General features: G+C 47.0%; 1 protein-coding gene across 2 annotated transcripts in view; it reads right to left on the bottom strand.

Moving 5' to 3' along the window:
- Positions 1-677: 677 nt before the first annotated feature.
- arid1ab (AT-rich interactive domain 1Ab) overlaps positions 678-13463 on the bottom strand; it is a 56580-nt gene continuing 43794 nt past the window's right edge. For both annotated transcript variants that reach the window (XM_085263537.1, XM_085263538.1), the window contains exons 6-20: positions 12799-12873; positions 12141-12311; positions 11336-11636; positions 9701-9849; positions 9464-9561; positions 9172-9381; positions 8829-9033; positions 6866-6998; positions 6314-6489; positions 6099-6228; positions 5856-5975; positions 5579-5675; positions 4589-5408; positions 4172-4302; positions 678-4075 (exon numbers count right to left, since the gene is read on the bottom strand). In XM_085263537.1, coding sequence (XP_085119663.1) covers positions 2141-4075; positions 4172-4302; positions 4589-5408; positions 5579-5675; positions 5856-5975; positions 6099-6228; positions 6314-6489; positions 6866-6998; positions 8829-9033; positions 9172-9381; positions 9464-9561; positions 9701-9849; positions 11336-11636; positions 12141-12311; positions 12799-12873 — 4751 coding nt within the window. In that variant the 3' untranslated portion in view covers positions 678-2140. The remainder of the gene's footprint in view (positions 4076-4171; positions 4303-4588; positions 5409-5578; positions 5676-5855; positions 5976-6098; positions 6229-6313; positions 6490-6865; positions 6999-8828; positions 9034-9171; positions 9382-9463; positions 9562-9700; positions 9850-11335; positions 11637-12140; positions 12312-12798; positions 12874-13463) is intronic.

The following is a 13463-nucleotide window of genomic DNA, read 5'->3' as shown; positions in this document are numbered from 1 at the left end:
CTAAAGTAAAACAACATCAAGAAGCGGCAGCAGGCTTTGAAAACGTACTTGGTGCCACATTTAGCTCAGGCCGACTGTTTTGTTTTTATGGATGCTATTTTGTCTCTCCGTTGAGGACAAGAATGGAAATACTTTAAAACTTCATTATCCTGTCGGCTGTAGCTAAATAAGTAGGGGTGCTCCCCCCCCATCACACATTAAACCAGGTGCTCTGCCGTCTCCAAACTGAATTCAACTTTTGTCAAAACATCAGATGATATTCTGGAGGGGAAAAAAAAGTCAGCTTTTCTCGCAGTAAATGTCAGCTCCTAGCTTATCTGTATGTATCGAAGCGCTCTGGCTGTTCCCCAAGTAATGTAAATATATATGTAAATATCAGCATGTGCGACCCAGGGACAAGGACAGCCTTGTAACATGGGGGTGAGATGTCAATCAATACAGGGATGGGAAAACATGGCTGTGCATTCAATAAGCAGCATACTGCACAGAGATGTGCCGTGTCTCCGCATCCGTGTGTAAATATCAAAAGCGTCAGCAAAACACAAGCGCTCTGAGCTGCTTTAGTCGTATCAGATTGTCTCAGCGCGAGTGAAATGCGAGCCAAATAAAAAATTCAGGGCTTTATTCACTGCGGCCTCAACCATGTCAAGAAGAATAATAAATAAATCCACAGCAAATGTCTTACGAAGATTTAATGTACATTTATTCTTAACACGTGGAACATATAGTATAAAGATTTCATACTGAATAAATGATATTCATTAAGCCAAAAAAAAGGAAAAAAGAGGAATTTACATCAAGTTTTTAGCTACATCATCTGAAATACAAATATGCAGAATCCGCATCACTGAAAAAAAAAATAAAATAAAAACAGTTTCTTCATCAAGGTCTAGTTTGTCGTTTATGAAGGAGCTCGAATGGAACCGATTTGTGTTAATATTCTCTACACCCAGACGAACAGAAAGTTGAAGTTGTGTTTACTGAGAGGAGGGGGTGGCGCTGGATCTGACAGCAGCTTAACGACCCCCGTCCCCACGCTCACACAGCGTGATACGAGCGGGGTGAGGCGCTGAAGTAACGGAGAGGGCGGGCGTCAAGTAATCACATGGCGTTCTCGATGCAGGGAAACTCGTCAAAGATTAAAAACGGTGAAGAGCAACAGAAGTCGAGAAAGAGAAAGTGTAATGTACAACATCATATATACACTGCAGCTTGGACTGCATCTAGAGTTGAGGACCAGTCCTAAAGAGGTGACTTTTGAATATAAGGGTCAAGTCATACAATCAAGGGACAAAGAGAAGAGGTCGGGGTGTTGTAGGTTCACCGTACTTTGGGGGGAAAGCCGTTTTTCTCTCTCGACATTTAACTAAAACTGGTTTTAAAAACTACAGTTTGCTGCCAAGCCAGCGGATCTCAGTGTGAAACAGTATTATTACAGTATGTTTACAGTTTTTAAGGTGTACAGTACAGAAAAAAGTCCTACAATCTACTGCACAGGCCTCCCATGACAGACATCTGTTCACAGCCAATAATGTGGTTCCTGTGGGGCTGAGTATATAGCATCCAAAGTTACAGCAATTATACCACACCACAGTCCATGAGTCTATGTAGCCTCCAAACATGAACCATAATATTGTTTAGTCTGTGCCCTCTTTCCCCTGACGACCCACCTCCCCCGAGGGAGAAAGCGAACACGTGTATCCCCCAAACTCACTGTAAACGAGACAGCAACTTTGGTTACAGTTTTTTCTTTTTTTTTTTCTCTTTCTGGAGATTTTTTTTTCAATAAAAAAAAAAACAAAAACAAAAAAAAGTCCTTTCTACAGGGCAGCAGCACACTCTGTCCTATGCCTGGGTCCCAGTCTGTTCTTCTTTGCCAGTTTCTTTCAGTTTCAGATGTTTGAAATCAACAGCTACTTCATGATATTCCTTCCTTATAGAGAGAAGCAGGGGTAAGAAAGACAGTGGAATCCGAGTTGATTTTGCATAAATTAAAAAAAAAAAAAAAAAAAAAAAACTAAAAAAAAAAGTTTTGCTTTTGTCACTCACGCGCAACTAACAGACACGCACGCACGCGCACACACAAAAAGGTGGTTTAGGGGGAATAGAAAGAGGCAGAGCTGAAACCTCTCCACGGCTGTCATGACTGGCCGATCAGAAACAGTACATCACAGATTACTTGGGACACCAGAGAGTTCATAAGTGGGGACATCGAGATGTCCAGTAGCCGCGACTCGTACAAAGTGAATTCAGAGTGGTTTTCTTCCACCTTAGCCAGGGCGTGCAAAGCCCGCGCTGCCCGCCGCATCATGTCCACACTAGTAGGCTCAAACTGGGGTCCACCCTGCATTTGTAGCAGGGAGCTCTGGCTCTGCTGGTACTGCGTAGCCGCTAGGCTGTCCTCCAGGAAGCCCAGTAGGTTGCCCACGCTGCCTTTCTGCACAGCGATCGCTCGCGCTGCAAGGCTGTCACCCTGGGCTAGGTTAGCTAGCAGGATCACTGCCATTTCACGGCAGACGGCCACCTTGCGCTCGCCGACGAGTCGCACGAGCGAGCCGTAGAGCTTCTCCAAGCGGCTGAATGGCGGAGTGGCCAGAATGAGGTCGACGTTGTTGTCCTGGATGCTGAGCTTGCTGAGGGTCTCGAGGACCAGTCTCTGGGGTGAAAGGGAGCCGTGGGGCCCCAGCGTGGGAAAGGGATCCAAGGCCTCTGCTGAAGGGCACACAGCCCAGTGGAGCAGGCCATCAAGGAGAGGCAGGCATATGCTCTCTGGGTAGATAGAAAGGTCCAGCTGGCCGGAGATGTTTGCCAGAGTGACCAGGCAGTTCTCCCTTAACACCTCAAGGCAGTCCCACCACCACTCGTCTCTCTCGCAGCTCACGCCTTCGTCTTCCTCGTCCTTCTCGTAGGTAACAGGCGCCTGTTTGCGTTCAGGGTGCCTGTGGTGGAGCAGCACCAGGCGGCCCAACAGCAACAGGAGGCCAGGGTGTTTGGACAGCTCCAGGTCATTGCCAGGAACGAAGGAGAGGCTCCTCACAATGTTGGAGACGCAGATGCAGCGCCGAGCTAGCGAGTCCTGCCAGTCTGATAGAGTGCTAAGTGGCGTTTCATCCTTGCTGTGAGGTTCATCCTCCAGGATCTTGATGTTGCGGCGGCTCTGGAGATCGGGGTTGATGCTGAACAAATACTTGCCGTTCTCCTTCTGCTCCTCGGCACCTCCACGAACTACTTCCTCCGTGACCGACCCCGGGCGAGCGGATAGTACATCGTCAATGGTGGCAGTGACTGGTGCGCCAATGGGAAGAGGAGGCGTGGTAGTCTTTGTTGGAGACTTGTGAGGTTCAGAAAACTGGGGCTGCTGCTGCCGAACCTTATCGTCACCACTGGATTTAGGCTTCTCTGGGTTTTCTGCTGCTGCCGCTGTCCCATTCACCTTGACCTTCTTGCGGTTGTCAGCGGCCACTGTTGTTTGTTTTCGCTGCTTGAGAAGCTCCATCCGGCTCTCAAAGTGGGTCTGGATGTGCTCAGTAGTGTCACCACCACCCACGCTCCAGTGTATCAGGCCGCTGTCAAAGCTCTGCCGCTGCCCAAGCTTGGACAAGCGGTTTAGCCGGAAGGGATTCTTCTTCCGCACCACCTTGATGGGGAGTTTATCAAACTTGCTAGCCTGTTTGGGCTTTTCCGAGTGTATACTGGGGTCGTGGGAGAACCCTGAGGTAGAGGTATTGGCTTCCTTGATAGAAGACTCCCTTTCCTTCTCATCTTCCTCATCCTCTGAAGACTTATCTTTGTGGGAGTTCTCCTCTTCCTCCTCCTCCTCCTTTATCTGGACCAGTGAAGAAGTGTCAGGATTGATCTTTGTTTCCTCTACCTCCTCATCCTCTTCGTCCTCCTCGTCCGAGTTCATGTCCTCGCCCTCAGGCATGGGAATTTCATCATCAGAGTCCTCAGCTGCATTGGGGTCTATTAGGGTGCGCTGGCCAGGGTCTCCTACTTCATACTCCTTAAGGATGCCAAAGATCTCAATGAGACAGCGTCTGAAGTACTCCACTACCAGCTCCAGAAATCCAGGTAGCTGTGAAAGCAAAGAAGGTGGTCACTACATTTGACAAGTCATTCTGAAATGTTGACAGAAACAAATGCTAACAGGTTGTGGATGTGTGCAACCTACCTGGCAAAGGTTAAAAGTAGAAATGCTATTGTCATCATACAGCAGAATGTTAATGGTGTCCAAGGCCCAGGTGCTCTCAGCTAATAAGCCAGACTTTAATGACATCATTACCCTCCAAGCCTCAGGAGTGCCTTTGAAAATAGAAACAGAATGAATATAACTAAAAGTAACCATGATCGGTCACTGCAGCTTTAAATAACATGTAAAGGTTTACTAATCTTGGGACTTTAACTCCATACTACATGCAATACATACTACATACTTGTGTCACCTAGTGTGAATACGCAATTTGTATCTGAAAGCTGTCTTAACGCAAACTGAGAAATATCAAATGGTCAATCCAGGTCAGGTAGACATAAGCATATTGTTTATTACATGTGTAATGTTACAAGTTATCAGGCAAATCACATTTTATACCAATGTCTTTCATGGTGAGCCGCCTGCGGGGTTTCAGGTGGGGTTGGGTAGCTTCCACAGAGCCAGGAGGGAAGGCCACATCTCGCCGGATCATGGGTTGCTGCACGGGAGCCTGGCCAATGTGGGACGCGGGAACTGGAGGTCCAGCTTTCTGCACCTTAATTCCAGGATGCATATAGGGGGATTTGCTGGGCGACGTTCTGCTTTCCATGGATCGGGGCATGGATGCTGGGCTCGACACCTGAGGAATGTGGTTTTGGGAAGCCGAGTAGGTGGAGGGCAGGGATCTGGTCATGGGTGGTCCGGAGCCTGCGGGGACAAACGGAGGCTGTCGCTGGTTGGCATGGCCAGGCCACTGTCCCTCGTGGTTCATGCGCTGATCTGATGGCATCATATCTTCTGAGCGGTTCATGCCGTGGTAGCCGGGACCCTGGCCCGACACAGGGGGTCCCTGTCGGTTGGGATAGTTGGGGTAGCCCATCTCATTGCGGCCCTGCCACATTGGGCCCTGGGAACCATCGGGGCCTGAAGGCATGGGACTTGCCATCATTTGGGGAGGCATCGGAGACTGGGAATTGGGGCCTGCAGATGACGGCCCTCGATCCCGTCCGAAGGGGAAGGGGAACTGGTTCTGTGGGCCTGGCGGTCGGCGCTCCCCTCCAGGGTATGCATTATACTGATTATACATGTCCTGCTGGCCCTGGGGCCCCGAGGACTGGGGTCCTGGCTGTTGCTGCCCACTGTAAGGAACGCTGTACATTTCTCCCTCATGGCGCTTGGCAGGAGGACAATACCCACCATCCACAGGACGTTTGTAGTTCTGTCAGCACACAAAATTAAGCATTACAATCCTCAACTGAGCACAATAATTTTAGCAACAGCTCATACTTCTGTTCAGCTGGAACAGAACATAGTACATTACATGAACACTGAAAAGAGAAACCCAAGTAATAATAGGAGTACTGCAAATGCTGGACAAACTGTTCTTACTGGCTGCTGCTGTGGATACATTCCTGGCTGCTGATTTGGGTAAGGCCCACCAGGGGGAGCTCCTTGGCCAGGGAACTGATTTGTATAGGACTCATGCCTAAAAATACACACTCAGATTACTATATGTCTTCATTTCAGTAAATGATTCAGTTACAATAAGAAACTCTGTAAATATCTTTAAATCTATCAATGATCTTACTGACAAAATGCTGACATGCAACCATGTCTCTCCGTTTAATCTTTATACAGAATAGTCTCTGCCCTGAATGGTACAGACCGTTGCTGTGGCGGAGGACGGCTAGGCGAGTACATCCCTGTGTCAGCTCCAGAAGGCATCATGTTGGGCTGAGGAGCTCCCGGTCCCATGTTGACATCAGGGCCCATGCCTGGCTCCTGTCTATAAAAGCAACGAGCAATAATCATGAAGTGATTTGATTTAGTCGGAAAGAGAAAAGGACACTGAAATGGCACAGGTCAGATCACAATCATCTTATCTTATTTACAACTATAGTACATTTACCTTCGTTCATATCCATACGGGTACTGTTGCCTCTGGCTCATTGGCATGTTGGCCATTGGGCCTGGTGGACCTCTGTTATACTGTTCCCCCATTCCACTGTTGGGGCCGGGTGGCATGAACTGTTCCCCTGCTAAAAATAAATAAACATAATATTAGTTATGGCTATGAACGAACCCTTACAGAATCTGGGGTTTGGTTACATGGACGGTGTTCACCTTTCCTCATGCCTCCAAAAGGGTCCTTGTTGGACTCGTAGGGACCCATCCGACCCATCATCTCCGGGGTGCCTATCCCAGGCTGATAGCCCTGAGAGTTGGGAGTCATGGCGTTCCTCCGGGGAAACGCCGGGTCTCCGCCATCAGCAAAGGGATCCTGTAGATTAACACTACTCCTGTAGGAAAACAGATGGCTTTTTAGCAAAATGTGGAATGTGAAAAATTCATAGTAATTAAGACTTTTCTAAGTTTTCTTGTTAATTTCTTTTTTTGAATGTTTTCTGTCTGTCCCTCTAACAAGACACAGAAGACAGTTTTTACTGTAGTCTTCTAAGCCCAAAGTGCATACTTTATAACTATAATCCTTTCATATTCCTGTTGACTAGTCTGGTGTTTGTGTGTACATGTGAACAGAACCCCATCAGTGATAACTTTAAAGCATATTTTGCTGTTTTTCGTATTCCAGTTCTTGCTTCTCTGATCCAATTTCACCACAGGTGGAGATTTTAGTACGAACGCCACAGAAGCACGACGCTGGTTTTTGAATCGTACCTTACGCCAGGCATTGGGGGCATTTGCGTGTGTGGGGTGGAGGCTGGTGTGGGGGGCTTCAGGTCTCCCCCCTCTGCCATTGAACTAGTGGTTGACTGAGGGGTTTGGGGTCCTTGCAGGGATCCAGAACCAGCTGCAAAACACAAGGATACACACAATGACTAAGTGGGAGAAAAAACAAACAAAAGAAAAACAGTCAAGTGCTCTGGTTTGTAACACTCAGAGATTCCAGAGAATTCAAAGAACATCCCTTTCTCCTCCTCCTCACTCGAGGAATAAAGGCAAGAGCTGATAGTTGATAGTGAGGCGGGTTAGGCAGAACACTGCTGGGGGCTTTTAGAGCACATGCTGCTTTTGGCAATCCTAAATCCCATTAAGAAATTCCTGAGCGCTGCACAGTTTGTGTCGAGCTGACTGGCTTTTGAGTGCATAGCCAGCAAAAAATCTTGAATCTTCCTGCTCATCACAGGATTCCTGCCCCCTCCTCAAACACCGCTGGGCTCCAGGAACCACCAGGAAACAGTGATGTAAACCCTCACTGTGACAGATTACTGCCTGGGCTGTAGAGACAGGAGACAGCCAGCTATGTGTGAATGTGTGTGTGTGTGACTGATATTTTGTTTGTGTTGTGTGTGTGACATACTAGCAATCATCCTTAACTTCAGCTCAGGACTTCTCACTATTAGCAAGCCAGTCTGATGAGTCACAGGTTCCCATTCATTAAACTGGCACACACACACAAACACACACAACACCCGGGTCACTGGCAGGTCACAGTTATTCACATTTTCTCACATCACCCTCTTGCCTCTCGAGCTCTCACGCATGCACACAACATTCATTGGCTCACCCTCCCTCACCCCCTCCTCCCTCTGGGCAGGGATTTCCCTCTACTAAAGATGAAGGGAGGGAGGGCATGATAGAAATAGAGTCAGAGAGAGAATCGTGTGACTTTTACACACAGTCACACACACACACACACACACACACACACACACACACAAAACCCTCTTCCCCCATTCATCATTTCTGGCTCAGCACTAATCTCCAGGGAGTGTTGCCGTGCTGCTGTAGCCCAGGGCCAGGCACCAGGCAGCGAGGACACGCCACTGACGGAGCATCGCTATCGCCAAATCACCTCCTGCCTTTCTCCTGCCATTACTTCCTCCACCACCCCCACCCCCAAAACCCTCCCCTGCCCTTCTTTCGTACTAACTAGAGGGCTGATGCCAGCTGACAAGCACCCTGATGTCTCCTGTAACAACACCCCGGCGCTGACTCAGTGCCCCGTGTCTGACAGCCTGGGTCTCAGCCAGACTGAAGCAGCATGTGGTTGCTCCCGGTGTGGTTGCTCCTGGCAGCTATAAACAAGGAGTCCCCTCCAAAATAAACAGCATCTCATGCAACAAGCAATGACCCTTCCTGGCTGCAACCTCCTCACCCTTAACAACTGGTATGAATGAGCGCCAGTTCATCCGCTGACTTTTACCCAGTTCATTGAAACATTTAGCATTCTGCTGTCATCACCGTTGCCACAAAAATCAAAGTGGGGAAGTCGGAAAGGACAAGTCTTTCGTCATGTCCTGTGCAAATGCCAAGGACTATTCCCCCAAGGCATGTGTTTGTGGAACCGTCCAAAGGACTTACAGCTACGCCGCCGTCATTTATAACTCCTACGATATAGGGGAGCAGCGATTTATGGAGGGTGGCTGCTCCTACATGAGATGACAAACAATGCTCTATGAATGGCTTTAAAAACGGCAATTAATGGGATATAATAAAATAGACTAGTTTATAGACAGCTGATGTGAGGCAAATAGAGCAGAGATGATGTTATGAATTGTACTTAATCCAAACTGCGCCCAAGGGAGAAAAGGAAATCTGAAATAAGCTTCATTCATTGCATTTTAAATCTAAGGAGGCAGTAAACTGTGTGACAGTGAAGCGGAGCAGCAGCGCTCACCTGGGCTGGGAGGCTGGATTTTGGGCTGGTTCTTTTTGGTGTCCGTGTTGAAGAAGTCTGGGGGAGGGTCCTCGCCGCGCTCCATTTTGCACTCAAAGGCGTACAAACACTGGATGTACTGTTTTTTGAGCGAGCTGGCTGCGCTGCTCGACGTGCCCACGTTCAGGTTGGTAGCCAGCTCCCTCCACTTCTTGTTCTTGTTCACCTGGTGGGCGAGAGAGGAAGGAGGTGGTTCAGAAAGCTGTATACGAATTTTTTTATTTATTTATTTTTTTAAATTACCGACGATCGTCCTTCTGATCTGAAGGATTCACATCAAATTCAGGTGGAAGTCCAGGTGTACCTGGGTGAGGCCGCCGATCTCTTTGACGGATATGTAGAGCCTGAAGAGATCGAGGGGCTTACGGCCCACAGCGGGAAGATTGTTCATGCCCATGGCTTTCTCCTCAGCAAAGGCCAAGTATCGGTCCACCCAAATTTTCCTCTCTGGCTCCGGGCCAAGCTCGTACAGACGGGTTATTTTCTCATTGGTGATGGTGGAAGAGCTCGACTTCTGTTGGACGGGTGACGGAAGAAAATCGTAAGAACGAGAAAAAGGGAGGGCGGGGGAAAAAAGCTGGACTTTGAATGTGTACCTTCTTGGATTCTGGCTTGGGAGTCCCGTCCACTTTGTTGTTCATCTTCGGAGCAGGATTCATTTTGTCCATGCCAAACTCTGAACTTGGAGCCATTCCTGGGAGAACGGGGCAATGACAGAAGGGTATAAAAATAAAACGATTACCAGTCTATAAAACTGTTTTATAGACACAACCCTCAGGCCTGCAGCTGTACTCCAATCACCTGATCAGGGCTATAGTTTCACTTGTACTCACCAGGGCTATTGTTGGCTATGTTTGCTCCTGCCATTGGATACGGCCCTGGCCCACCTTGGTTTATCATACTGTGCATGCTGTTCATGCCTGGGCCATACGGAGAGCCTGCTCCCATCATGCCCTGGGACATGTTAGGATAGCTGGGTGGCCTACAGAAAAGAATGCTTGATTAGAAGAAATGCTAAAAAACAATAACCACAAAGAAACAACAGGATGATTAAAAGTTGCCACCCCTGTAGCAGAAACGAGAAATACTGGTCAGTTAAACTACTTATTTCTATTTTTCTAATGTCAAACCGAGTTAACATGTTGTTTCTAAGACGGCAAGCAGCAACTTGCCACTGCCAGGGCACACAGTCCCACTCTTTGTGACAGGAAGTTGTAAACAAGCAAGCTGGGGAGGTAGGGTAGATGAAATCCCTGTGAGTCAGTGCAGTTCTGCAGAATTTTATTCCAGATAATGAATGGTACTATCTCGAGGCTGTGTCAGAGTGAAATTAGTGCTGTTTCTACAATGGTCACTTGAACCTGGCTCCAAAAGAAAGTCAGTCTCCACAGACTCAGATGTTTCAAAAAGCGTGTTCACAGCCTGATACAAAAAAAATGTGGCTTTGGCTTCTATAAATATTTTCCTGTAGAACAAGTCCACAGTGACTGACTGTTGTTTTTAACTTAAACATTCAGAGACTTTTATGGCCGCTATGACTGACAGATGCGCTGACACAGGCGGCTGGAGGTGAGCTACGTCTCAGCGCTGCTAATTCGAGTCTCTGAACTGGACTTCCTCACGGTGTTTGTGCTGTTGCTCCCTTTTGGATAAATTTTAATGGAATTTTCTGACAAATAATATGGTTTGCTGTCAACTTAATCGTACTACCCAGCCCATCCAATATGTCTGTGCAGCAGTTTTTGGTGAATGCAATTCTAGCATTCTATTTTTCTACCTTAATTTGAGCAAAGAGTACAAAAATAAGAAGAAGAAAAACATTTCATAGACGCAACCTTAGGGCCTTGTCCAAATATGGTCATGTTTCCTTTTAAAAAACAAAACATAAGCATCAAAACGTTGAGTCCAGAAAGAATTCTTCTGATTATTGTGCTAATTTTAACTTTTTTCTCAGCGATTCTACAGTAGTTGACTAATCTAATTATTTTCACCTATTTAATCAACTAATAATTAGTCAGAAGTAATCCCTGAAAGGATCCACTGCAAATACAGACTTTGCCTGACTGAATTATGTCTTTTCCTTCACAGAGTTCAGTTTCATTTGTAGGAAACATTAATTTAAGTCACAGGGTACCATTTGCCAAGCCCACAAGAGCTGCTCTGTAGGCTCAACAGGCATCCCTGCTTAGGAAGGATGTGATTCAGTGATTGCAGGGACCATCTCCTCTTCTGTGATAGATAAGCGTTTGGGCTACTGCCACCACTCAAGCACTAAAACATGTAACAGACTGGCTTGTGTGTGAGGCAAACCAAGGACACACACACACACACACACACACACACACACACACACACACACACACACACACAGCAAAGTGATGAGAAAATCTCCTTAAAGCTATAAATTCAATGACCCTCAACAGTCACAGGCTCACACAGATGTCACTGATGCAGCCAGGAGCACCCACCTGTTGTGTATAGAGTTTGTTGGTCCGTGGTGCACGGAAGGACCACCATCCTTCCTCGTCATGACCGGAGGGGGACACATGCCGGACCCCACCTGAGGAGGCATGCCGCCCATATTGGAGGCCATGGCAGGACCGTAAGGCCGAGTGCCCATCTGCCCAGGACCTATCCTGCCCGGTGGCATGCTTCCATACGGAGCCCCGCTGCCCTGACCGGGAATGGGGTTCATGGAGCCACCCATGCCGGGGCCACTGGGGTAATTGGCGTTGGGCATCCCTGTGTAGCCGGGCTGCCTGGGATAACCTGAAAGTGTTACAGATCAACATTTAGAGTTTCATGCCCTCCTGCTGTGTTTCAGCCTAAAACAGATCTCATCTAGTCACTTCTCACTGACGGGATAAAGAGTTTCACCAGTCCGGCTCTAAATTTACCTCAGCTTGTCAGAACAAGCAGCCTGATGAAGCGGGCTTTATCTGGCTCCCGCCTTTCTCTGCTATGACTCATAGCAGAACTTCTTCAAAGCCCACAGAAACCATCTGAGACTTCAAAGTGCACTGATATAATTTCATGAATGTAAGAAGTGAGAGGAAACTTCAAAGCCTCTTAGAAAAAAAAATCTGGGCTATCTGTGAAACTGTGATGGTCACAGGACAACCACTGTAAACTCATTCATAATATTTTGAGTATTAAAAAAAGAAAAAAAGTCTGCTTGATATGACAGAGCGGAGACACTGCACTCTTATTTTTCCTGCTGTACAGAAGGCCCTCAAAGCAACACCACCCAACACTCACAGCCTCATGTCTCACCTGGCGGGCCGTACTGGCCCCCCTGAGGGACGTAGTTTCCCATGGTATTGTTCTGAGGATAAGGGCCCATCCCACCATGGATCTGCACTCCTGAAGACTGGCGTGGAGATAAGGCCGAGCCAGGCTGTCCAGGGGACCCGTAAGGAGGCATCTGAGGATTGCGCATGTACACTGGAGAAAAGACAGGGAACATTAAGCAACACTGTTAGTTTTTTTTTTACACACACATATCAAAGTTTGATTAATTCAGCAACCAATAGTAAGTGGTAATAATTAGATGCCGATTGTATCTTATGTTAAACACTTAATGTTAAAAAAAACCAAGAAAATAAACAAAAAAACAACAAAAACAAAACTCCACGCTACATCTGCTTTAGCATACATTTGCACAACACATTATGGCTCAAGCTCTTCACTTCCTCACAAACACAACACAGTACAGTGTGTCTGCCTGCTCTCATTTGACCTGGCAAGTAGAGCACATTCTTATTTAGAAGCACAGCCTGGGGGAGTGCTTGCAGATGGGAGGAATGCATACAAGTGCAAACAATCACACCTAAAAGCTGCTGAGAATGGGGCGCACACACTGCTGGCCACTGAGCACATGAGGAGATACTCTTTAAAGGTTTCTGTTTGCAAACATTTCCAACACACTCACCTCTGTCCTGGCTCATGGATGAGTGCATGATGCTGTCTGACTGGACGCTGGGCGGCCGAGGAGGCATCTGATTACCTGCGGGACAGCGATGACATGGGTCTGAAATTACCGTGGGAACCGCGGAAATTTGTCTCCTTTATTTACAATCAGTTCTTGCTCTTAAACTTTGAAATACTGGCCATAAAATGAGTGTGACCCAGTCACATTCAAGCTAATAAACTGTGGCAAGTCTCTCCACAATGAGCAGAGGGTGGCACTGTAACCTCCGTCTCTCCGTCAGCGAATGGTTTACTAGCATCATGTTAGGAGAAACTTAAAGTTCCATATCTTGCAAATCGCTTCATAAATTACAAATGTGATCCGCATCGAGTTTTGAATTAAAACTCTAAATCTGTCTGTTTTTTATTACATATGTCAGACAGGATTTCTGCTGGATACGATGAATAGCTGACTACAAAGACATTGAAATTATTGTTGTTGGTTAGCCGTATCGAGCAGGTCCATTTTTACATTTAGCAGTCTTTGGCAAGTGAAAATAAATAACTGCTCAGTTGTTTCAGGACATCATATTTATGGTGATTTTCCTGTAAATATTCTGCATTTGTACTTTATCTACTGACACCCACATAATGCTATTATTCTTCTAGAACAAACTTGGTTTTAAT

The sequence above is a fragment of the Mchenga conophoros genome, linkage group LG22 (assembly GCF_057382185.1).
Source record: "Mchenga conophoros isolate Kocher_MC1m ecotype Shallow Benthic linkage group LG22, M_conophoros_male_GT1.1, whole genome shotgun sequence".
NCBI classification, from domain to species: domain Eukaryota; kingdom Metazoa; phylum Chordata; class Actinopteri; order Cichliformes; family Cichlidae; genus Mchenga; species Mchenga conophoros.
Note: the sequence above shows the minus strand (reverse complement) of the source record. Positions and strands in the feature narration are given on the sequence as shown.